General features: G+C 37.7%; 1 protein-coding gene across 4 annotated transcripts in view; it reads right to left on the reverse strand.

Moving 5' to 3' along the window:
- Ddr (discoidin domain-containing receptor 2) overlaps positions 1 to 27376 on the reverse strand; it is a 171821-nt gene that overhangs the window by 61337 nt on the left and 83108 nt on the right. For all 4 annotated transcript variants that reach the window (XM_083084179.1, XM_083084180.1, XM_083084181.1 and 1 more), the window contains 2 exons: positions 14028 to 14273; positions 9354 to 9456 (listed from right to left, as the gene is read on the reverse strand). In XM_083084179.1, coding sequence (XP_082940305.1) covers positions 9354 to 9456; positions 14028 to 14208 — 284 coding nt within the window. In that variant the 5' untranslated portion in view covers positions 14209 to 14273. The remainder of the gene's footprint in view (positions 1 to 9353; positions 9457 to 14027; positions 14274 to 27376) is intronic.

Here is a 27376-nt window from a genome sequence, read left to right on the forward strand (position 1 = left end):
GTCGAGCCATCGATATTAAAACGTTCGCGAATGACAGTAACGTTCGAGGGTGGCGGCGCGGTGTTATTATCCCGAGCTGTGAAAGATCGGTGATCTCAATATAACGCGAAAATTTATAATGAACGCCATGCGGAATTTTATGGACGATATTCTGCTCAGACACATATATATATGTATATTCCTGTGCTTGCGTGGAATTATTTATGTCGGCCAATCATGATTTTATGAACGGTAATATAAAACACAATTCGACGAACTATTTGATTAACTACACTGAGAAAAATCGTTTAATTGTACCAACAAGACGTATCTGATAAAAGGCATTTTGGTTAAAGCAGAATTTCTAGTTATCACGATAAGACTCCATTTTTTTATAACTAGAACATTTAATAGAATTTATTACAAGGATTTGGCTAGTATTTTCTAGTTGGATCTATAAAACTTCTTGTTATATTAACTAAACATGGACATAGTGATGTCATTTTTTTATAAATTTAGTATTATTACCCAAAAAATTTAGTAAATTTAACAGGAAGAAATTAATCATACTCATCTGGTAATTCTAGGAATTCTGATTCGTCCATTTTTCAACAGACATACTGATTGAATCTATCAGATTTCTAATTAATGCAATCAGATTTTTTCTCATTGTAGATATTTTCCAAAAATAATAAGGAATCAATGATTTCGTATAACGGAAGAGATTTATTTTTCGCGAAAAAAAGGATGCCCAATCGTGCGACTAAAATAGTTTCAAATGCTTTTAAAAAGTTTGCTGCGCGATTTAATTTACCGTCTCGTTTACGTTATTTCCCTTGAAAAAAACTTCTATAATTGATTCTATAAATCAATCTATTGATTCAATAATCAATCAATAGACTTCTTCCATTGTATATAATTTAATTAAAAGATGAAAATATACCATTCCGGCATAATTATATTATTTGAAAAGTTTTCCCGATTTTAATTACTCTAGTCTACTATGTATTTCTTTAAACAATAAGCTTCGTTAAAACTTTTCAATTAAGATGGTTTAAATTAAAATATTTTCTCATTATACGAAATAATTTAAACTGCTACTTTATTCGGACGTGCCGTTTTGCGCATCGCTCTGAAAATACTTTTTTAATATTCCGTAACAATATATATATATATGTATATTTCTATAAAACACAAATGCGAGATGTGTCAAATGCATTCTATTTGTAATGGGAATTTATATTATCTCGTTGCAATGCTCTCGTACAAAATATCTGCCACTTGCAATAAGAAATCGTCCGAACAAGTGTGTTAATGACAGCTATTATCTAAATTTCATGGCGGTTATCATGTTGTAAACTACGGTAGCTCCTGTCTGCTCTCATGATCTCAATTATCCGTTAGTTCGAGATCTCTCTGTTTCTCTTTCTCTGCGATCTCTCTTTCTAGTGTCGCGCAATGACAACAATGGCTACATGTGTTAGCTGCAATAACGCCGCGATCGAGCATTTTTTTTCATAGTCTGGTATCAAGAACGATATAACCAAGATATAAAGCGACACCGGCGTATACATTTATAATATCGCATCACCTTATCTTGTCGCTTTTGCTTAACGCGAATGAATGGGAGGGTAAGTCGGGGCACATCCCGTTGGGTCGATCCCGTGGGACGCCCTCGAGGAGTCAAACTCAATCTGCAAATGGTACAATCCCATTTTCGACGCTTCGACGGCGCTTGATCATTCTCCTCTAAAACCGGGTGTCCGTAATGTGCCTCGTAACATTTCCCTTTATGATCAGAATGATGTAACATGATGTGTTTCATTGTCGCGTATTTCGTGATAACATATATATCCACTTCGGCTAAATTATTATTCGCGGCTCGTAAACGTGAAGATGAGCCGTATGGGAGAACAGGTTATACGATGATATCAGCACTTGAGTTCCTGTTGAGATAATTAAAATGCTACGTCTGATGGGGAGAATATGCAGCCATACGCGCTCCATGTACAAGATAAAGATTATCATAGGGAATAGAGAACTCTAGTGCAATAGCACTGTGTGTGCATACATTCCTATATTTCTATTATTTCTAAACATATCGGGGAATTGCGACTTATTAATTATTTTTAAAATATTATTATTAAAATTATTTTTAAAATGTTATAATTAAAATTATTTTTAAAATGTTATAATTAATATTACTTTAAAAAATAGTATTTAATATATTTAGTAAATAAAGAATCTCAATCATACAATTCATCATCACATAAAGGATGCGAATGATTGAAATTTCATAAAGTGTAACAGCACTGTGTATATATTTTTATATCTTCACATACTCGGAGAGCTGTGTGTATGAGAATTATTTTTAAAATATTATCAAAATTAATTATTTTAAAATATTATTTTTAAAATATTATTTAATATCTTTAATACAACAAAAATATCAATCATATGATTCACAATCGCGTAAAGCATACGAGTGATTAAAGTTTGTATCCTGCATAAATAATAACAATCCAATCAATTCTCCGACAATTCTATCGTAATGGGGACAAGGAAACATTAATATCCACAACAATTTAGAAACTTTTCTGCAAAAGCTGCACGGTAACGTTCAGAATGGCGATGAAAATTGTCTGGACGATCATATTTCAGCGCCGACAGCCCGTACAATTCGCTACCGACTCGACCGGAAACTATCTCGGGCGAATATTTGTCTCGCGGGTCATGTTAAGCGGCCCAACGTTTTTTCGTCGCGCTACACTGACAGAATTCGGTGTTGTCAACGAATCTAAAACTTCGAGTCATGTAGCGAATGTATCGATATCCAAATGCTGCCGCCCGGTGGTCGTTAGTGAGAGTTTCGTTCAACTCGCTTCGTGATTTTTCGGAACAACGTGAACTGAAAAGTTCGTCCATCACAGCGACAACGTTCAATGTACAGGCATGAATGAAAAATCGAGCAAGCCGAATAAATGTACCTTTTTATATTTTTATATAATGTCCAATATATTGTTTCAACAAACGTTGTCACGCATATTTGTCTGATCAATTCGTTCATTAACTACTTAAAGAACGATCGTACAAGTACGTTCCTTGCCAGCAACGTTGAGGCGAAATTGTCAAAGAAAGTGAAAATTATGTTTTCCCATGATTATATTGTATCAATTAAATATAATGATCTTGAGAAAAGATGTTTTCTGAGCAAGTCTTTCATGTCGCGATTCTTCCTCCATAAAACAATACGGTACGATAACTTTCAACGTGTAACAAGTTTAAGTTTGCGGCACTTGGTTGGAAAGCTCAAGTCTTGTTTCAAGGAAGAAAGTTTCGCGAGATGTACGAATTGTATCCATCGGAGAGAATACCCAACAGGATTTCTTAGCACTCTATTATTGTTGAGAGTTATCTGTTTCGCTGACATGTGTAGTTGCTTAAATTTTCCGAATAGCAATAGAAATACGAAACTGCACCGTCGAATATGGCAAAATTTCGCCCAATGTTTCAACTGTTTTTCTCGCGAAAAAAAAAGTAAATAAATAAATATGCGTACATACATGATACGTGATGAGCAATCAGAAAATGCGTGATCGAAAGTTGATTGGAAAATTTGAATATATTTGTCGAATCGTGCGCGCTCGTAAAGTTTGAATGGAGAGAGTTACATCCGTGCATCAATGATGATTTCATGGACGAATCTCCATGATCGTTAACGGAGAATTCGTTTCGGTTGCTCACGATTTCCTGACAGTATGAGGAATAGAGGGAGATAGGAAGCCCCGATATGTCAACGTCGCTGATATTCGATGAATCGGGACTGAAAATCGCGCACCCCTACACATGCACCTATACCGGGGGTATCGTATGCACATAAATACATATATATACATACATATATATGATATATATATATATATATATATATATATATATATATGTGTGTGTATATGTAAATGTATATGTGTGCTGGGCGTTGGTATGTGCAGTTAAATATAGGGAGCAACGTTCACACGCTCGACACGGAACGCGGAAGCGGCGAAATAGATTTTCGTTATCGCCGCGTTCTCCCCGGTTCGCATACGACAGAATAATATCTCTCTGAGGCAGATCGACTGCCGAACTTCTCCATAGGAATTCGATATCGCGCGATACGCCTCTCGCACTGATATTTTAAAAGAGATGTGCGATATTTTCGCGCGATCATCAGAGAAAACATCTTAGAAAGAAGTTAGCGCGCAAATTCTTACGTTGACGAACAACTTTTTTTTGCAGAGAGGCGTGTTCGCGGTCGCATAAAGTGCAAACTTTCGGAATTGTGCATGGTATAGTATTTCCGAAAAAAGATTGATATAGATAGTATCTCTCGCCGCAAACAGATGAATTAATAAGATATAATTTCGTGGTGACCCAGTTGTATCTTAACGATTATGTTAATGTAACGGGGTAAAATTTCATCGCGAAAAGTCCTTATCATACTCACCACGAAGGTATTTTGTCTCTCCTTTTTTTACTCTTTTGTTTGTTGTAAAAATCGAATTTTCCTATACGAGAAAAATCCTTGTGTAATTAAAGAACGAACGTTATATCAATGAAACGATTCGCTAACGGAGGTGGTGCAAGAAGAGAAAGAGACTTTTCGATATAAGAAATGAAATTCGAGATATTCGGAAACTGAGAAATAAAATATTGATAATAAACGTTTCGTTTCAAAAGACAAAAAATCTATAAATAGTGAATATTATTGAATCATTCGTGAGAAATAACAATAAATTATTAATTATCTCATTTGACTATACAAATAAAAGTGCGCTTTTAATGTGCAACTTGAAAAAGAACATTATTGTCACATATTAATGTATTCATAAAAGTTTGTAAGAGTCTGTTGTAAACATCTGTTTTCTATATAACTTCCCCTTTAAACACGCTTACGATCACCTCGACTTTTGAACTGTCCCTCAAGATGCATCCGGGACATGCATCTCCGCGCCAGAGAGTCTGTTTTGCGCATGTTGCACGTAAATATAGGGTGTCGCGTGGAATGCACGTTTCGTTTATCAAAAGAATTCCGCCCGTTCTTGGCCCAGGTCCCAGAAGAACGGACGACCGGAACTGGATATCAGCGCCGTAAAACGGTGCCGGGCTCTGTTCAGGGTGTTGCGCGATCGCGCGCACCCTCTGAACTTCCTCTAAACCTTCCGAAGATTTATACCACGAAAGTACATCGTCACGCGAACGAGGCTTAAGCTACGAAATGCGCGGCGCATTTCGGTGACGCGATACGCCGCATCTCTCGAATGCCTGTTCCATCAGACGACGACGACGACGACGATGATAGCGGCACAGTTGCTCGAGCGATACAAGCGCGAAAAAAAACGAGGAAGGTATCGGAGGAGGAGGTGGCGTTACATAAATCACCGAAACGAGGGAGAGCTACCGAAGGCACCGAGGTTTTCGAATCGTAACAAAGTGGAAGATAGCCAGGCTCGAAGGCTGGAAGAATATGGCTACCATTTTTCCTCGGCTTCGGCTGCTGAAAGCACACGTAACGGCGTAGGACAGTTTATGTCCGCGTGATTCTAGGACCCACCCCTTGCCCGCGATCCCTTAATAGATCTTCTCTCATACCACTTTTTCGCACGTCGAAGATTTCGGCTTGTCACGCCTGGGCCCTCGTATTCTCTCCCTTTTTCGTTTTCTCTCTCTCTCTTTCTCTCTCCCTTCGTCTATTTCGTTCCACATTTTCCCCTGCCTCTTACATCGAGCTACCACCTCGGACGTCTCCTTTTCGTGCCAACTCTAAAGCGATACGAATGGCTCCAGCGTCACATACACGAAAACGAAAAACTTTTTTCGTTGCACGTACTAGCATGCCCGTCCACTTTTCTGCCCAGGCCCTTATCGATCGTGCCTCTTTGTGCGTGGACACGCTTTCTCGCATCGTCCCGACTTCTACTTGGTCCTTTTGTATTTTTGTCCACTGTCTACTCCCCTATTGTTTGCCCTCGCATCGTTATTTACGTCGATGTTGCTGCGCACACTAATTACAACTACGTGACAGAGTATATTAGAAACTAAAAAGAACGTGTTTTTTTTAAACTGTAATAAGCTTCAGCACTGCAGCTTAACGTAAACTGAGAATTAGCTGTAAAATATAAGCTCCAGATGTTTTATGTGTTATTTAACAAAGCGTATTGCACAAAGGAACGAAACGTCGTATGAAACTAATTGGCTCGTTAAAAATATTACGTGGATACGTGCGGAAATTACGTTTTCACTATTTATTATGTATATCCTACTTAACTACCTGGCGGAATGGATAACAATGACCTTAAAATGTCGCAGCGCTGCCTTGTCGCGGCCGTCTCTAACAAAATGTACGATGCAATTTCGTTACGGCGGAAAACCGAGGATATGTACTTTGAAATGTAGTGCTTTAACGCTATGTGTGCAACGCTGTGTCATATTCCGCGAAGTAGCGCATACGGCGGAGCAATATCTTACTCGTGTCCCTTTGTCCCTCTAGGACCGGCCCCCGACCTCGTCATATGGAAATCTATCTTTCATCTATAATTATAATCATACGCACACATATGCGATATATCCCGCGTTATCGCGGATCCCGGCGCGATAATACGTGTATCGCGATAAACGTCGGTAAACTATTCAACTATACCGTAGTTGAAACCAGATTCAAAGCTAGATACTCGTCGAATATCAAGCGGGTGTCTTCGCTCCAACACGCTTCGTGACATCGAAAAGATTTTATCGTAATGAGAACTTCCAAAGCGATTACCCACGAGAAACTGAGAACCTACAATTATACAATTTCATTTTAGAGCGAATACGTTTCACGGCGTTCGCCGCTTTCTCACGATATCAATTCTCTTTAATTGTATTAGAATCTTTCTTCAACCTTAAACATTTTTATATCAATACATGAAATTTCGAGCAATATATAACATTAGATGATGTAATAAAAGATTTATATTTCAATGATAAATTTTTATATATAATTGTGTATATATAAGGTGTCTACTCAAATCTTGTAAAAATATTTCCTGAGAATTCTCCGATTTTTCAGGTATTTAAAATTATCGAAGAAAAATAATTTATAAGAAAATTCCCCGAGTCCCAAGAAAATTCTACGAGAATTTCGTAAATTTTCAAAGTAAAAAAGAAACTTTTGAGAATTTTCTAGGTTTTTCCAAAACGTAGACATCCTACAGATATGATTTGATCGAAATTTATTCCCGCTATAAAATCAGTAATTTATGCATTATATAAATGTAAGAAATAGATAAAAGAATAATAAAAGAGTAATAAAAGAAGAGTATAAACGAGATAATTTTCCAAATAAAAAGAGAAAATAAAGAGAGATATTTGTTGAGTATCGAGACGTGTGGTAACCTTGTAGACATCATGGCGGACGAATCGCGGTCCTGAAAAATTAACCGGTTCTGGGTTGTCGTACCCCTTTTGCGAGAGGGTGCGGCGCCTTGCTCTAATACAGATTTATTGCCACCTAAGAGCCGGAGCCAGGCGTTCTAATACAGGTATTATGCTGACGCAGGCACGAGGAATTTACACGAAATTGGAGGTAATTTGTAGGGGTCGAGCGCAGCCCCTTCTACCGTCACCTTCGCCGCCGACCTTCTTTCGGTCGCTACTATCCTATCCCCTATTACATCGTACCGGGCTCGTGTGTGGCCGTGTATCCCGAAACTCTCTGGTAACGACTTGCTCGAAGGACGTAACTCTCCAACGAGAGTTGTCTACCTCGAAATATGCAGCCGTGTAGGCCGCTTTTTGATTTACGAAGTAGATAGTTAATTAAAATGTCACGGCTGATCGGTCGCGTATGATGATTTAATTAAAATTTTTTAATTGCTGAACACGCGACCTATGATCTCACCGCGATGATTTTTCAAAAAGTATATATATATATATATAAAATATATATATATATATATATATATATATATATACATATACACATATATATCATTAACGTTGTTGGCTGACATCCTAACGAGAGTATCAAAACACGAAAGCGGTTATTATCGGAGATCGCTTCACGGTTTTTGGTGGGTGCAAAGAGCCTACCGTAAATTGTCATATATCGTTGACGAGATCGATCCACTCGACACACAGCTCGCTTCTGCGGTCTACGTAGATAGGAAACCCGTTATTAATGATGAAAGTGTGAAGATACTATATCCACTAATCGCGGATGATAATCTACCAATTTCAGGAGGCGATCAATCTTAATTTTTTTAGTTTCATTATTAATCCTAAACAGAGATTATTATATACGTGTTAATTTTATATTTATAGCGTGTATTTTGCATCAAACTATTTATAATCGTTACATTCGTTTTACTATATTATAAAAAAAAGAGATTTTATAATTGCTGTAAAATCATAATTATTAATAAATAAACGAATATGACTTAAAAAAATTGTTTCTTGAAAAATTAATTTGCCATTGACCGTGCGAGTACATATTTAAGGAAATTTTCATTCTCCTCTATATCCTTTCATAATCGTCATTAATTCATTTTCCGATAAGAGAGACTTTTACAAGCGTGCTTTCGAGGCCGCGTGTTATTTAAAATTTTAATACATCTAAGAGAGGCGCGGAGCGCAAACGCCTTACTAGCGAGTGATTTTAATCTCGGCGTTGTAATAAGGAATAAGTGAACCACAGGTAGCACAGGTTCTCTAATGCTATTGCGAGACATTTCTTCATGTCACGCGATTTACATTACGAGGTTAAAAGAATTCCGATACTACAATGTGATGCAGATGGCAATTACATAATTTAATTCTAACACAATGTGAAAAGCGTGATATACATGTGTGTGCGTCCCACGTATTATATTATTTTATATCCAAATCTATCTTAAAGCAAACTGCATTTTTAGAATTAATTAAACCTTAATGAGATTATAGATTATTTGCACAAATTCCGATATGTATCTTATATTTTTAGACGGGCTAAACATATGCATGTACATTCCGATATTATTTTTGGTAATAGCAATAAGGAAAAATATACATGCAGGATAAATAAACAAGCAGGAATTTAGTATCATTTATATAGATTGATATAAGGATTATAAATGCACAAAATTTTAGATTTATATAACAAAATTTAAGATTGTTGGGAAAAATGTGAAATATACAAGCTTTCAAACGAGAAGATAAATATGATTTTTAAAAAAAGCACAACCTGTGCTATTACGCTAAATAACATCGGAGCTATAAACGCTTGCGAAAGCGTATAGTTCTGGGAATATTCGTTTCGCTGAGATACCAAAATGGTCGACTCGCTTGATGCCAGTCTCGCGATACGATTGTTCTCTTACCTGGCATGTTTCGGTCCGAGACTAGGATCGTATATAGAACTCGCTGAGATGTCTTCATCGGGGATTTCTCCGTTCTCCATACCCAAAGCCGTAGTGCATTGTCCTGAAAACAATTCATGATTACACTAGACAAAATTCAATATCAATCTTCATTTCGTTAATGTCGCGCATTAGAACGAAAGTTTCGAATGGATAATGGTAATAATTATGGAATAATTATTTCGACAAAGATTCATCGAATTCGTAAACAATTAATCTCACATATTTACATTTCTATATATTTTTATTGCAATCAGATTCACGGCAGTTTTATTCTAACATATTTGTGTCTCTCTAACGATACTATTGTAGAATTTTCCAATAAAATTCTCAAAAATATTGGCCATCACAAATATATAAACTTCGTATTCTGGATAAGAAGTAATTTGATATTGTCTACTGGCTACACGTAAAAAATAATGTAAAATTGTATCAAGTATCTCCTTTTTAAACTTTTTTTTACGAGTTATCGCTATTTTGACAAAGGAGGTCAACACATTTAAGATATCGATGGAACCAATGTGAAGCGTCTGTTAATTAATATAACAAATTTGATGCTATCGTATTTTCTTCTTTGTGTTGCTATAAAACAAATATCGATAAAAGCACGTAAAAATAAAATTTCCCCAAACATTTTAGTGGCATTTTGATTCAAAGTAGACAGAGGTTTTCCTTTCTTTCTTCCTCTCTCCCTCGTTTGTGTACTTTCTATTTCTGTTTCAATATATCTATAAATATAGAAAATATCGAAAAATAATAAAACAACACTTTCTGATATCATTTTTTTTTTCGCCGTTGTATATATAAAGTCACTCCGCAATGTCGCCGAGAAAAATCAATAGTAGGAATATTGACCAGCAATCACCGATGACAATCAGTCGCCATATATATGCGAGATACGATAAATCCTCCAATTCGCAGGAGCTAGTCCAGCCAATACATATCTTGGTGCGCGGCGCGTGCAACGTTACTATGCTTAAACTACGGTACTGCAGTTACAGCGGAAAGTTTCAAAACTGCAGAATGCAGCGGACGTGGGATTAGCCTAGCCTCCGGAGCTACTACCGGTCGGCTATGGTCTCCATGAGCCGGTATTACCGCGAACAAAACTTCGTTTGTGTTTGTAACTGTCCCCTACGTTTCACCCACCGTGCATTATATGGCAAAACTTCATCCGGTATATCGCGGTAGCGTGACTAAAATCTGCGTTCAATGTGTCTAAAAAGATGTCAAATTGCGGGATTACTGCGTTTTCCATTTATGAATTTTCTATAATTTTATACAACATATATCGCAATCCCGTAAATACTCAGTATTGAATACTTATAATTTTTTAAATCTGAAATCTCTTCATAAAATATAAATGTATCAATAATTGATAAATTAACGTTGATAAATACATACAAAAAAGCGATCTATCATAAAACTGAATAATCTGATAAAGCGGATATCAAGTAAATAATTATATTTGTAAATAATTATATTTCATAAAACTTGCGTTGCGCATATTTAAAAGAGAATTACAGAAGATTTAAATTCATTTCATTGTCGATCATGAACGAGAGCAAATGCGACAACTTATTACTTTGAATATACAATAAAATGGCTGCCGGTGATTAAGATAAATATTGGAAAACTACATTTCACAGATTGTGCCAGGTTTTTTTCATTGAGAATAGTTAGTATATCGCAGAATGGTTGGTAATGGCGTAGAATTCATTTAATGAGGTCCATTTAACATAACTTCTTCTTTTCTCTTCGTGTTTGCTATTTTATTAAATTTTTATGACTTTTCTAGTGCGCTGCAAACTGGATTCTTTGCATTTTTTCATAAAAAATGCGCGCTATTCTCTTATTACATATTAGACTTTATTACATTTTCTTTATACGGTCTTTTATTTGATTCAGTGACGTGAATTATTACATTTAATAATTATAAAAATTATTATATATACATAGTGCATACAATTATCATTAATATCGCGATATCAATACAGTTATTAATTAGTAAGCTTATACAAACAGAGACAATAGTAATTGAAAAACACGCATGAAATAAAAAATCAGATGTTCTAATAAACCGTAAATGAAGCCGAGAAAATCGCGTTATATTGCCACATGTATACAAAATTATTATCTAATAACCATTGGAATATCTCTCCATTCAGACTGAGTAACTTCGATCGTATTTGCAGCTAGTATTCGCCTTTATGTTGCATCCGTTAATGCAACGTAGTGCGAATGAGATGAACTGTGTCGTAATTATCGAACTAACCTGGATTTGGAGCGAGCCACACCGCTGCATCAGATGTTTCGCACCCGAATATTATCCAACGAACAAAATATTCGTTGCACTTAATTATTGCATTGTATCTCTTCGATAAAGAGATAAAAGGGAAAAACATAAACGAGTAAGGAAAACTTTTAGATATATCTGTAAATGAAATGATAATTTTTATCTTATGCCAATGCACTTTGATTCTTCCAGAATAAATAAATATCTCTATTATGTATATATGTAATATCCTAAATACTTAAGCGCAATTTTATGTAGTTCACACTTTGTATTTTAATCTTTAAGTGTTTTTGTACTTTGTGTACAAGAACGCATGGCGTATCGTATGCATTGAATATCCAATGTACACAACGATAACGGCTATGAACCCGAGCTTTAGTGTCATGTCCCAAAGCAATAAGTCAAGCTGACATATTGGGATATCCTAGACGCGATGTGTTTTCGCGCAACATGCAGGATAATGAACGATTTCAATGATTTGTGATGTGTAATTGACAGTTTTAATTCGCTGAGAGCTTAAAAGTGTTCAAGTGACAGTGTATAATATTTATAGCGTTTTAATTCTTTCTATTTAGAATATCAATCAATTAACATATAGTAGATGCTAAGGAAACATATGATATCAGATATGAAAAAACATGAAGCTAAATATAATGTAATAACACTTAATAACTATCGATAAATATAAAATCAAAAATATAAAACAAAATGTTTAAATATTTTTTACATATTAGATGTGTATGTTGTAACCTCAAGTTTCCTTTATTTCCTAAATGATTTATTTCCTAACGTAATAAAGCAAGAAAAATTTAATATCAGGACGAATAAATGTGAGCTGTAATGTATTCTCGTTTTACGGATATCTCCATTTAACATAACATCCTCTTGCAGGCAACATACAATTAATTTGCATAAAAATATAGCGGATAAGCGGTAAACAACGAGCGGCGGGAGTCAGAAACTGCGGCACGCCAGAACGAATCGGCACAATGCACATCTCGCTCCCGCTCGTCTGCATCTGAGCAGCTATTAGATAGTATTGTTAATTCGTTGTGTGGCTGACATTTCATTTACGAGGGTACAATGCTTCGGTGAGGCCAGGTGTGTAGGCGGTGCGGCATTATTGCGTACACGCTTCAGTACCGGGAGAAGAAGAAAAAAATTAGTACGCACGACATCCCCGGTGGATATCATGCCTGTTCCGCTCGTGCAACAACAAAGGAATCCGGAATCATCTTGTCCGCGATTTTCTCTGTCAGTTTTCTTGTAGTTTAAATTTTTATTAAAACTTTGCAATTTTACGAAATAATTGTTGTAATAAACAAAGATTAACTCTTAAATATTTTTTAAAATAATATATTTATATATTATAATATATTTATATATTTATAATTTTAAAAATATACTGAAATAGACCTCTCTCCTAGATTTTTATCGAACGGAAAAACCTCTCATTTTCGCCCGCAATCACCCATGTTGCCCATAACTTTTTCTAATGACAATTTTATCGCCGCAGTTCGTAAATATGCGATTATCTATAAGGGCTTCAGTGTCTGTCCTCAATATTGCCTCAGCGAAAGAGAACACAATGAAAAGAAAAAAGCGTTTTATTTGCGAGGAAAAACTTGGACAGATCTCTACTAAAATATAATATGATCGGGTGTAATATTAAATCAAGAGCGGTGGAACGAGAGGACGATAGATAATTGAGCAATCTTCCAATAATCAAAGTTGATGATGCCGTAATTAACTCATAAATTTATTGCCGGCGGCAGCCAGTTTATTATGGGGTTTGATCCACTTACTATCTCTTTATACAGTTCACTCCCTTTTTAGACAGTTTAAAACGATATTGCACATTCATAATAGCAATGTGATATAATTTTAATTAAATTAATATTAAAATAATATTTCAAGAACATTATCATCTCTAAAATTATTAAATAATTAAATTTTGCCGTATATTTTTGGCGTTATTTATATCTTTCAAAAATAGTTTATTGAAAAGACACGCAATATGCATTTAACGAGTGTCAATAGTTTTCATAAATTAATTTTTACGTGTGATTAAGAATTATAGATACGCGAGAATTATATTCTTGTTCCAGAGTTATAAGCATTTTTATCCTAGGAAACTTGTGATTGTCTCCACGGGCTGCCTCGTAAAAGATTTTCAATTGGTAGATGCGACCTTTTGACTTGGCGCGGCGACAGCGCGCCTTGGGACAATAGAGAAGATTGTAAGAGAGTGACGGAAGTTGGTCAAAGAGGCGCCGGTACTTTTCGGAAGTTATAAAACTTGGATATGACGCGTTCGCGAGAGTTTGGATTCCACTTACCTAGATCCGTGCAGCGACAACGCGGCAGGGACAATAGGACGAAGACGGCGATCAGAAGTCCTCGAAGTGGAGTTGGATCGGCGCTGGGACCAAGGACTGGCATGTTACTGGTGACCTGGGCCGTCGGCACGCCGATAACTTGCTCCTCCTCATCACTAACTATCCGCTGTCCTGACCGCATCGGTCATCAAGCACGTTCCTGGCATCGTGATAGTCGCAAGGCGGTTACAGGCTCACGTCGATGTCCTAAGCGCAGAATGATATATGTTAATCATCCGCAGATATCTTGAAATGGTCGCCGAACACGAACGTGCTCGTGCAACATAAAAAATAATATTATTACGGGGAGTTGCGGCGAAAATAATTCTTAACCGCGCCATCTCAAACGATACGATGTCCTTCTTTATGTCCTTCTTGTGCTCGTTTAATGTAATCGTAGTGTCAGTGTTTTTTGTCCCGTCTCATTGATAAGTTTATCTTCTAGTTCGAGCGAAGAGTCCGTAAAAATAGTGTCGGCTGTTATCGTGAAAATGTATTGCAGGTAGGACGCTACAATGGAATTAACTGTCAAGGTAAATTTACCGACAAAGAATAAAAGAAAGTAGCCAACTCTTACCGCTAAAGTGATGTAGTGTACTCTTAATATAACTCTGGACATTTTCAATAATTAAACGAATATTTTCTTAATTAAAGTTTAAAAATGTGAGTGGAAAAACTTGATTAAAGAAAATGTTAGGAAATGTGTTATCAAGTGTATAAGAGAGAGATACACATTTTTTCTAAGTTACAAACTTAATATAAATAGTTTATTCCTTTTTTTTTAATGCAGACATTTATGTTCGATCGATAAATATAAAATGGAACGAGCCATTCATATTTCTGTCAACAAACTTAAATCGTTTTTTTTTCGGGATAAACTGATTGCCACTGACATACAGTGTAACGGTCATATTTATGTAAATATCATCGCCAGTAGCTACATTTGTCGTGCAAAGCGGAACTCTTATCGTGCTACCACGGTAGCGTAGGCATTTGTTACCATTTTTGCAAATAGCGCTCTCTACCCACCCTCTCGTCCGTCTTCATTCCGGGTCGTACACACAGTCTGCACGATAAGAGGTCTATTTCGTCCGACAAATCGGCCATCTAAATATCGCTCCCCCGCGAAATAAAATCACTTACAATCGTCTGGAGTGGCACTTAGTTAAAAAGCCGGCTGTTATATCCGAAGATTAGCCGTGTCAACGGATAATCCGTGTCATTCGTGTCGCGTATTATGTCCCAACCACATGACTCGAATGGCGGGAGCATTACTATGCCACGGGGGCATGAAATTTTAATTGCGCTAGTGCTATTAGCGAACGCGATCGTTTTCAAGGAGCAGGTCAAGGGAGCTTCTACGCCGTAATGGTGGGCGCTGCCGCTACTGCCGTTGCAATTGTATCCCGCGCATATGTACCACGATATAAGTACGCGCGTTCCTGCATATGCTGCAATTGCAACTGCAACGCTACGCGGATTTCGCGTCACGCCTTATGCATTATTCACACCTCGCCGGAGGTAAAATTATTTTTCCCCCGGTGTTAGTATTATTAATTTCAGGCGTTAGCCCGATGCGAAACTCCAAACTGGGAAATAACGCCACCGGCGTCCGGTGCGTTTGAGTGCGTTTACGCAGCCGCGCGTGACACAACGTTCGCGTTTCTCTCGATCGAAGAGACACCGCATCACTTTTCCGAGGCCGCACAGTGATTGCGCGACATACTCGAGTCTCTCCATTTTCCTGTGAATCAACTAAATTGATCTGCATTTCGAGGTAATTTTTTTACGCGGAGACGTTATCTTTGCACCGTCCGAGGCATTTCATTTCGATGAAAAAAAAGTTATTTTATTTACCGAGCGCAGCTCTCCGTCATTTATCCTTTCATATGTGTTCCATTTCTTTTCTATATAAATTCCCGCATACTCTTTAGAAACTATGTTCTCATCACCGGGTTATTTTAAACGCGTTGTGTTATGTAGAAAATTGAATAGACGTATATATTATGGTTACATAGAGAAGCGTGCATGTATCATATTTCAAATAAAAACGAAATTCCGATAATGAGAAATAAGTGAGATACTTTAATTTATTATAATACTTTATATAGTACTTTAACGGAATCCCGGTGCTGCTATTACTGTTATACTTTATTTTATTATTATTTAAAAATAAAGTCTTATACTCTATCATGATTAGATATATATTACAATATATTCGATATATTCATATTCTGATTAGATATGAATATTTTACAAAGCCACAACTATATGTAATAGAATACATATAGTACATAGAATATTTCTCTATCACCGAAACAATAAATTTGCATAAGTACATTGTACTGCTATTAAGCTACTGCCTTGGAAAAATATCTGTTACGATATCGAATCGTAACCAATATACCGACACGTTCCTTTCATAAGGACTCTGTATGCCTTTCATGCCGCGTCTAAGATATAGGGGCGGAATACGAACGAGGCCCTAAAGCCGTCAGAAACAAGTGTTGCGCTCGGTATTGAAGTTGTAAGATACGGCAATACGTATGCACCAAAACCTATAATGGAACTCCAGATAGGTTGCTTTGAATACTCGATGGAGCTCGAGAATGGAAAGCTATCGGGTACATTGTACCTTTCAGCGAAACCAAGCAAAACTCAGCGAGCACACGTATTACACGAAACGGATAAAGCTCGGACTGAGGTTACACAAATAACAAGCAAGATAATGGAAACGTGTTTTAAACCGGGGATTATCCAATGTCTAAAAACGAATAGCCTCTCTCGACAGGGAGCATCATTAATGCCTGTCGCGTACAATGTTTTTCCTTTTTTCAAAATAAAGTGCACTATCATTGAATTTTTATTGACCATCTATCGAACAGACACTATCTCACTAATTATTTATCATTAATGAGCGATGCCTCCAAAAAGGACTGCATTATGTGACGACATAGCAATAACATTGTTCTTCCGCTCACGAGATTGCGTATAAATTTGATAAAACTTACCTAAAGGAAGAGAATTAGAGAGAAATTTGCAGGCGACTCTATGGCGCATTCAGAGCTGATCATGTTTATGATGTATCTAAATAAAATGGAAAATTTCCAACATTGTTGCGTTCTCCGCGAATGTTATGATGAGACTGAGATTTATTCACGGCGGGAAGTTACACATATACGAAGTAGTAAAGTTTCGTTTCTGTTTATACCTGGTAATATACACGACGTGACCTATATAGCGACATTGCGCGTCGATAATATTTACATTTTTAGTATCTCCTTGTGTGCAAACTAAACTAATGTAAAAATCGAATATATTTTTTTAAATATATATATATATATATCCTTTTTATTTTAATTTTAAATATCTTTATTATATTTGTGTCAGCTACTTTAAATTACAAATGATACATTGAAGCACAAGCCATAAAAGCAGCTTTTATCTCATGTAAATTATGTAAACATCGAATAAATTGTGTAAATATCAAAGTTTTTCCATTTTATCTATCTGTTTTCAAAATTTTAATAAACCATTATGTTACGACAAAGTAAATAATATACATATTATTATAAACATTTTGAGCATATGCGCGTATTTTAGCAGAACACGATTTGCGTAAAGTGTATACTAACAGGTGTGATTAACAGATAAGTATCAGATAGCTATTCGATTAAATTAATAATCTAGTCACCTGTTTACGTAACACGAGCGCGTGCATTTAACTTTTGGCGCGCGTGAAGCAGTTAAAAACTTTAAAAATCTCTACTTGATAGGTCGCTGCTTTGATTCCTTTTCTTGTAACCGGCGAACCACAGTGACTGAAGGAAGGAACAAGCGAGAGATTGCGAGAGTTGGGATCTGCGAAGTGGACCAAGTAGGAGGGAGCGCCTTTTGTGTGTATTCGATAGCTCGTGCAAAACAAACAAGCCTACGAGACACAAAACAGGATCCACGATGCAGAAGCGAGTCCCGTTTGTCCAATGGACGTTCCTCCTTTTCTTCACGGAATACCGAGCACCGTCATTACCCCGTATATATACAGATAGCACGCCGCTCCTCCTTCACTGAGTGAAAGAGGGAACCGGGTGATACGGGGAGAAAGGAGCAGAGGGGCATAGGACGAGGTAAACGGTAGGATTTTGCGATGCAAATTTCATTCCGGTCTCTTCCCTCCGGCTCCGCTCCTGCCCAACCTTCCTAGTCAGCCCTTTCCCCGTCTATCTCCGTTCTTTTATTTTCTACTTCTAGTTTTCTTTATCTATCGACCGCCTTTGCCCTTCTTTTTGAAATCATCTCGGGGGAGAGTCCTCTCTGGCTGTCGTCGACCACCCCGACGAAATTATCGCGATCGCCTCGCTCGGGCGGACACGCTTTTTCGCGGTTCGTCGCGATTTTCACAAGGGAGAGCTCGAGCAGAGCCAACGTCGGCGAGGACTTGTCGCGGATGCGATCGTCAGAGTCGGTGAGAGCTGACGGCGCTGAAAGAAACCCAGGAATGGAGAAACGCCGGTGGAATTAATTAATTCTGACGGGCTGTTATCCACCCATCTTTTTAAACGACAATACGCCGTCACGTTCGTCATCGACGAAGAAAGGCTTTCCTCGTTTCCGGGATCAAGAATAACCATCCTCGATGCGGCTCGACGCGTTGCTTTCAACTGAACAATCATCGATTCGATGAAAATAATTAAGAATGACGGGCAATGTCACTTTAAATCGGTATGAAAGCTTTGACGAGAAAGCGCGAAAAAACAGTCCTACTTAGAAAAAGAGAGCAACGTTTCAATTTCTCACAATCATATAATTATTTATCGTTAGTAATCCATCACTTTTACAACATGCGTTTCGCGAAAATTTTATAGTGTTAATCGATGTATCGTTCTTCTACGATTTTTACTCGGATAGAAAACTAATCTGAAAGCGTCTAGGTCGCAATATTCTTCACTTACTTCCGATTGTTATTCTTATGTATATCTGTAATTTAAAAAATTGAATAATCGCACGAATTGAAAGAAAGTCGATAAATGTCTCTTTTGACAAATAAAAAATGCATGTAAAAAATTAAATCATTTTATTAATATAAAGCATGTCGTTTATGCTTGAAAAAAAAAACCACTTCAATTTTTTTTCTCATAAACGTCATATTATTCATCCTGTGGCGGACTTTGTTTATCATAACAGGTAGCAAGACGAATTAATGTAATCCTCGTTAACGACCGCAGAAACGACGCCAGACATTAAACTCATTGCTCTTAGGGGTCGCAGCTAATCCAGTATGGATTACCCGCGAGAGAAAAAGAGCGGGAAAGGAACACCGGACGCGCTCTCTTCTCCGGGGAGAAGAAAGCGTACGGAAAAGAAAAAGTATATGAAATTTAAAAGTCCGCCGACTCGCTCGTCGTTAAGCAAGGGTTTAGCGGTTCTTTAGAGAGGATAAAATGTGTATATATAGGTAAACTTTCCTTTTCCTCCGTTTCTTTTTCTTCCCTTCTATTGTATGCGGTGAGCAAATGTATACTCGATATGCTTACTTCGCTCCACAGGATCCAGCTCGATTCGCAGAACTTCCGTCGATAATGCAAGCATCGTTGCTCGTCTTGATGGAGACGATTCAGGTAAGGCTTCGCTTGGAATTATTCGGTTTGTACCAATTTCGAGCCCATCTCGTCTTCCCTCCGCGTTCTCCCTCGTCGACTACCGCTACTTGTGTCGGTACCGCTTCTACTTCTATTCTAACCAATACCCCGCCGCTGATCCAGTTCCTACGTACTCGAACAATCGAACCGTTTCCTTAGGAGAAACCGAAGGATTTGGGAAAACACGGTTATCGGATCGAACAGCGCCACTTTGCTACCGGCAGAAAATCTCACGGGAACCTAAAGACTGACGTTTACACCTCAAAGAGAAAACTAAAGAGATTCCTTCTTACAACGTACAAATCCGATTTAAAAATTCCAGGTGCGTTAATCCCACGCACTAATGTGTAGCGTTATATCAATGGTGTGTTAAAATTTATTATATAATACATATTATTATATAATTTATTGTATTATTATTATATAATATACATCTGTTTATTGTATAATACACATATGATATTTAATATTGCTTACATATGAATATTAAAGCCATCACAGGATGCAATACAAAAATAGTGAGATTTGCAAATAATAAAATTGGTGAAAAATACTTGCGCAAAACGACTCTATAACTGCAAATATTTTAAATATCTTATATAGTTTTAGTTAAAATTAATATGCGGATTATTTTCCGAATTTATTGCATCAAAGTTTAATGTTTTCTAACGGTTTGAGAGGCGACCGGAGAAGTTGAAACTATCTCCACTGTCAAGTTAAGTACACCACTTATCGCCACTCGTCGTGGCTCTTGGAAACTATGAAGCTTTCGAGGGCTTTCTTCTAGAAGAAGAATTTCGCATGCAACACAGCCGATATCGTGCCATTCTCGTAAAACTCGCATTTCCTTGTTATAGAGATGATATATCGTTGGCATTAGAAATTTTCATAAAGTCTATTATGAAACATCGTAATAATTCAAGAATATAATGTGACGGAAATTATATAATTTCATATCAGTCATCGAAAATAGCAATTTTTTGTGATATCATAATAGAATATGTATGTGTATGTATTTAAAGTATTATTTTATTAAAAATCGCAAATAATAATGTCTGATAACATATGTAATTACTATAATTATTCGTGCATACATTTTGACAGAATTTAAGTACGATAACAATTTAAACATCAAAAAGTAAGAAGAAAATCGTAATATAATATTTAAATCGTAAATTAATTGGCTAAAATAAAAGCCAAACTTTCTGATAAAATAGAAAATTTCAGCTGTATTATAAAAGAGACAAATATTTCTTTCACGCAGACGCGTTTACATCAATGTTTCACGTTATACTTTCTACGCAATCTTTTCCAACATAAAATGATTATTATCCCCTTCAGAGTAACTATTTTATATTTATCATAATTGTAATATATTTCTTTTCCTTTAAAGTGCTCTTTGCTACAATTACATTTACACAAGACCGTTTAATGTATCTTTTTCTCCTGAAAATGAAACAGTTTCCGAGTTTACTTAAATTTAAAAAAAGTTCATTATTTCATAAGTATGATGACAATAAATTGTCGCGTAAAAATATTTTTTAACTAGGTGAAAACGAAAACTTTAATAAAAATTTATTACATTATTATTATATTTAATTTCTATTGATGAAATTATAGCAAGAAAAAATCTGCATTTTAAGGTATTACGATATCGCTCGAGTAACATGTATTATGCAGAATCTTGTGATTCCTACCTATGTGGAAGTTATATATATGTATATCGACAAAACAAATATTCAAAAGACTTTTGAACACGTTAATGATCAGTATTCATTCTGTTCAGCTAGACACATTTGATTTCCGTCAACATAGCAATTAGCAGGATTCATCGAATGTGCTTACCTAGTAATCGAGTGACCCATCTGTTCAGTATTTTGCAATATCAACAGAATTATATAGTGTGCACGGTTAAAAAAAAATATTTACGTAAGCCAGTTTACGAAATTTACATTTTTAAATTAACAATTTTCTGAGATTGCTCTATCATAACTCTGAATAAAAAAAAATTGCACATATAAACAAAATAGATAAATCAATATGATTGTTTAATGGAGAACAAAATCAAATAAAGAAGGAAACGATATATGTTTTATCAGTTAATAGCATCAACTTGTTTGAAGATTTGTTTCAATTTTATTTGTAGAGATACTCTATATATTGCAAACATTTGCATAAAAATACACGCGAAGAATAAAACTGCGATATGTCCCAATTCGAATCAAGAGCCGTGGGCTTTATTGTTATCTCACGAAACAGGGAAGTAGTCGGAAGGAGAGAGAGAGAGGGAGAGAGAAATTTCTCTGTATTTTGCCTAGAGCGTCAAAATATCTGGGTTTAGCGGCCGTCCTTTGTGTATACCTTGCACGCTATCGATATCTGTACATTGTACGCTATAAGGCACTCGCGAATTCACGGCATTTTAAATTGCTAGTTGCTTGATAACAACCACACAAACGGCTGCAGACCGTTAAAGTGTCAGATAAGAAATATTTCAGTACTCTCTTATGTTATCCGCTATTGTCTGGAAAAACGGTAGCCGCGCGAATAAACTTAACTGACGCAGAAGAATTATCTCAAATCCGCCCGTAGGGCCTAGAAACTCTGCCTTTAATTCTTTTTTTATAGATTCTTGAAATTAAAGAACAAATTCTCCCACCGTAAAAACCGTAAAAAAATAATTTTCTTATTTTTTAATCGTTCTTGCTATTTATTATTTGAAGTAAAAATAATCGCTTTCTTTTAGCAAAGCATGAATTTTCTGTCACAGTAGGCTGACTCGCAGAAAGGATAAGCACGCTTTCATGGCAAGATATGTCCCTTGTTGGAAAGACAATAAACGCGGTAACTCCAAAACCCGACACTCGGACGAGCACCTCCATCGTTAAGCCTTGCAGAGCGACAATAGAGCGCATTTGACGCAACCCTGTCCTTCCGTAAATAGCACAATCCGAGGATACCTCGTTTTGATATTTAAACGGTGTCCGTCCGTCTATACATACCCCCTACACGCGAGCACGCACACTTTGATTGAGGTATTCATGGCAGCCATGAAAAGCGACCCCGGGACATTTGCTCGTGGATTTCCTCGCCGCGCCGCTTTCGAGGAGAATGGCAACGCGCGGAACAATAAACGCCAACCAGATGGAGGAAATATTTTAACAGGGCATGCTGCCAACGAAGTGAGCAATTATCCTCTCTTTAGAAACGCGGCAGCGTCATTTCGCGCTTGAATTACGCTCACATGGACACTTTTTTAATCGACGTATTATTGAGACAATTATAGTTGGCGATGCTAAATAAACTATGATGTAGGAGAATACATTCCGAAGGTATACGAGCGAGTCGCGTGCATCGTAATATTTAAAAGGAAACGTTTTCCCTCCAGAATGAGAGAATCAGCTGCACGCAAAAATGCAGGAAAATTTATCTAACAAATATAATAATAAATATCGAGACCATTATTGTTAAAGTAACAATACAATATTTTAACATTATTTAGAAATGAGTGACGTGTAACTGCAGCGAAATATTATTCCAATAATAGATAATTATGAATACCTGTATAGCGCAGTAGCGTGTTTGTAATGGGAAATATACAATTACGATAACGTTAAAGTGCTATTACGGGAAATTGAATATTAAGCTCAGTTTGATGTTATTTGTTTCGATATGATCTAGAATCATGATGTAATGGCAACGATCAATAAAGCCGGAGGTCCTGGAATTCTAGCCGGAGCGTATTCATCGCTGGGGAAATGCAAGATACAGCGCCTCATGGAAGTCAAGGAAGCGTAAGGAGCTAACTTAGAGAATGGAAGGCTCTTCAAGGAGCAGACCATGGATAGTCGAAGGGGATTGTCGGGGGAGCGGGGTCTCGGAATAATCTCTTTAAGAGCTCCAGGTATTGAAGCGCAGTTTGAACGGAAGTCTCCTACACTCGACCGCAACCCCCTTCTTCTCGATGGTCGTCGCGTCCACGAGCATGATCGACACGATTTTCACTTACGTATTCGCGAATCGCTGATAGATACACGGTTCGATACCGTCTCGTAAAGCAATTTTCTTCTCCAGGATTAACAACGTTATATTTTGCGCGCGATTCGATCAGCGTATGGTCTCATGGTCGCTCTTTACCTACTTTGTTACTTCAACGACGTAAAGAACGTGTTATCAAAACGGCGGCGCGTCCGTGCAACGAGCCGAGAATTAATTATGATGGATTATCTAATTAGTTACAAGAAGAAAAATGTTTTATTAATCGCCCTCTTTAAAACGATAGACGGCGTACACGCGGATTCTTATCGGGGGCGACCTCATTTCGGGTTAATTGCGTGAAAAGTACAGCCGGTACATTGTGCACAGAGGCGGGCTTGGGAAGGCAGTAGCCATCCGGCGTAATTTGGTGGATGATGGGCGTATTAAGAGCTCGTTGAAATGTTGCGACATTTTCACTAATATATAGTCGCTTCAGCTTTTCTTTTTTCCCTCGTCATCGCTATATTTCGTACACCCGGTGACATATCTTACATCGCGGCTCATTAATGCCGGATATGAAAAATGCGAGGGTTCGCTTAACGAGGGAAATGCGTTAACAATGTCCCAGGATATGAAAAAATGTTGGCGTAGCCCCTGTAGTAGAATGTGCAAATCGTGACCGTGCGTTTCCTCGGCGCCCTCGCAAAGAACTAGGTTTATACTTTAATCGTAACGTTTCTTGAAGTAATGCTGCAATTCTATTACACGCTTGCGAGCTGTGAAAATGGCGCTTTATGATGACAGTCTGGAAACTTCGGTAACGTCCGCGAAGCTACACAATTCACCCTATAAAGTCGACTTTATGAGAAAACTAGTGACCTTTTCTACCGGTACATTTCTTCTCCAGGAAAAGTTCCATGGCAGCTCTAAGGCTTGTAAAAAAATCACTTTGTTTATCGCAGTGGGCAACGCAAACTGACTCTCGAAAACAGACTTTCGCCGATTAATAATAAAGATTTAAAAGACTTGTAAAATGTTTTACGATAATAACAATCGCGATTTTATTTTCCTGCTAAACAGAAACTTTGGTTTATTCCGGAAGCGACGCTTCGTAGCGTAATCTCGATCCGGAACTTATCAACGTAGATCTCTACGGAAAATTGATTTCGTTTCAGAAGAGAACACGAACGCCATTACCATTACTGGAACTTTAACATTGTGGGTGGAAATCTAAGAGATGAGTTTCGAGAAATCAACGCGCACGATAGCAAAGTCGCGAATTAAAATTTTCTTTCTCAAATAACAGGAACTCTATACCGCCCGGATGTTCTTCCCTCTCTTCTCTCGTTCCCTCATCATCTTTCTCTCTCTATTTCTCTCTCGTTTCATCTCGAGTTGATCGCGGCCGGTTACGAACACACCCGTTCAATTTGACTTCGGAACTTTTCGCGAACGACATTCCGTACTCCTTTTATTCGGGGAAACTCGCGGCGAAACTTGAACGGCACACAAGGTAGACAAGGCCTTGCGGTTAGAGCGGGACGAGCTGAGACGCGGAAGATGAATAGCGTGCGAGAAGGAACGACAAATAGTATGAGAGACGGGTAGATAGCGTAAGAAAGACGGAGGGACGGAACAATCTCGCGCAAGGACGGCTAAACGACACTTCATACATGAAAGGTTATCGCGCCTGGTGGGCGCTGATACCAGAGATGTTTCACCATCCCATCCGTCCTCTCGCCACCCCTTCGTTCTTCTTAGCGCGCCACCGTGTCCTGTCTCATCTTTAGTCCCTTCGTGTCGGGTTCATTACTCACATGCAAATAACGGATGTCCTCGCGGCTAAGAAATTCCTATTTATACGTATCGCCGCGACGTCCTTTAAAACTTATCCTCTTCTTGACGTTAGCGCATCATCTCCCTCTGGCTGTCCTTTCTCTCGATTATTCTTCCCTCGTTTTTTTTCTCATCGAAGAAAAACCGAGACCCTTAGCGAGGTAAACGGGAATGAGAGTTATTAGATTTCCAATATTTATGAAGGATGCTACGCCATATACTACCTCCGAGGGAAATACAATAATCGTTTCCGGAACGCGAAGTTGGCGGGTTTGTAAAATCTAGTTACGCGGTCCCGAGTTAAGTTAAATTAAATTAAATAAGACCCGCGAGAGAGCGAGAGAGAGAGAGAGAGAGAGAGTGTGTGTGTGAGAGAGTAAGTGAATGAATGAATGAGTGAGTGAATGAAGGAGAGAGAGAAAGAGACAGAGAACGATGCCAAGAATCAACCGCGAGCGCTTCCTCGTGCGGAAGAACTTCCATTCCATAGAGATCGAGAGTTACGCAGAGTCGAAAGCCCGTCGGGGCATTCTTTGTGTCGAGATTCAGGTATATCGTATAACCGTCGGCGTTATGGCCGATTCCTTTTCCACATAGCCTTTTTCTCGAGCCTCAACAGCCACGAAGAAAAGAGTGGTTTCGGCGATGAAAAGAGAGAGAGAGGAAGTCTGTGAGCGGAAATTCAGTCACGCCGATCTTATGGCGGTCGCATTAACCGATCGAGACGGAAATGCGAATCACGTAAGAGCGGGAGCGAAATTCGTCGTTTAGCTTTCGTCGACGCAGCCCTGTCACCTCGTACGTACAAACGTTGAGAGAAGCCAAGTGTGGAGAAAAAATAGAAAGAAAGAGCGAGAGAGGAAAAAGGAGAGGAAGAGAGAGACGATGACGTGGCAGGAAAATAAAAAGAGCAGACACATAGCGAGAGAGAAAGAGAAGGGATGGGGGTGAACGAAGAGAACGAGGAGAGAGAGAGAGAGACTAGGCGAGACGTCGTGCACGGTGTTGGCCTGGGGAGAGGCGAGATCTCTGTATTCGCGGCAGGAACCCGAACACTCGATAGTGTGCTTTAGAAAAATTCGTGACAGAACTGCTAAAGCGAGCGGCGCACAATTTACGTTATTAAATCGGCGGAACGGTTCGAAGCACCGGACGAGTGCTGCCTATTCTCGACGTTATTCCGCGTTTAAGTTCTCCTTTCGACTCCGCATTTACCCTCCCCTCTCCTCTTGCGAGTTCCCGCGACCGCCACCGATCGCTTATACTTCAACCCCTTCGTTCGCCAACTTGGTTGCCTCGTCCGGCAATGTACCTATGACGTTTCGTCCTCTCCAGCTTTTCACGTACCTCGATAAGATTCCTTGGCGCGATCGTAAGACGACCTGAATTTCCGCTGAAATTCAGGGCTATACGTTCGTCGGTGATCACGTCCGCACGACGGAACAAATTCGGAATTATTTTTCGAGATTATCCGATGGTTTCACTCTATCTGTCTAGCAGATCGTGACGACGCGTTCACGCAAGTGCTGATATTCGATTTGGTATTTTTAATATTAAGAATAAGAATTGCTATAGAATAACGCTAATTTTCTCGCATGACAGATATTTAATATTAATATTTAATATTATTATTTAATATTATTAATATTATTATTATTTTTAATATCGACAATCATGTATATGAATGAATTAAAGAGAAGCGAAACTGCCGTAACTAGAGAAGAATCGCGAATATTTAATAATCTGCGAAACCGAGAAATATGTAAAAAAATAAAAATATAAGTATTTAATAATATGGTACATTAATGTAATAGCATTGAAATTCATGTTTAAATCATCATAAATTTCATTGAAATA

The sequence above is a fragment of the Camponotus vicinus genome, unplaced genomic scaffold, assembly GCF_025532165.1.
Source record: "Camponotus vicinus isolate PSW18456_S1 unplaced genomic scaffold, iyCamVici1.0 SCAF_12, whole genome shotgun sequence".
NCBI classification, from domain to species: Eukaryota; Metazoa; Arthropoda; class Insecta; order Hymenoptera; family Formicidae; genus Camponotus; species Camponotus vicinus.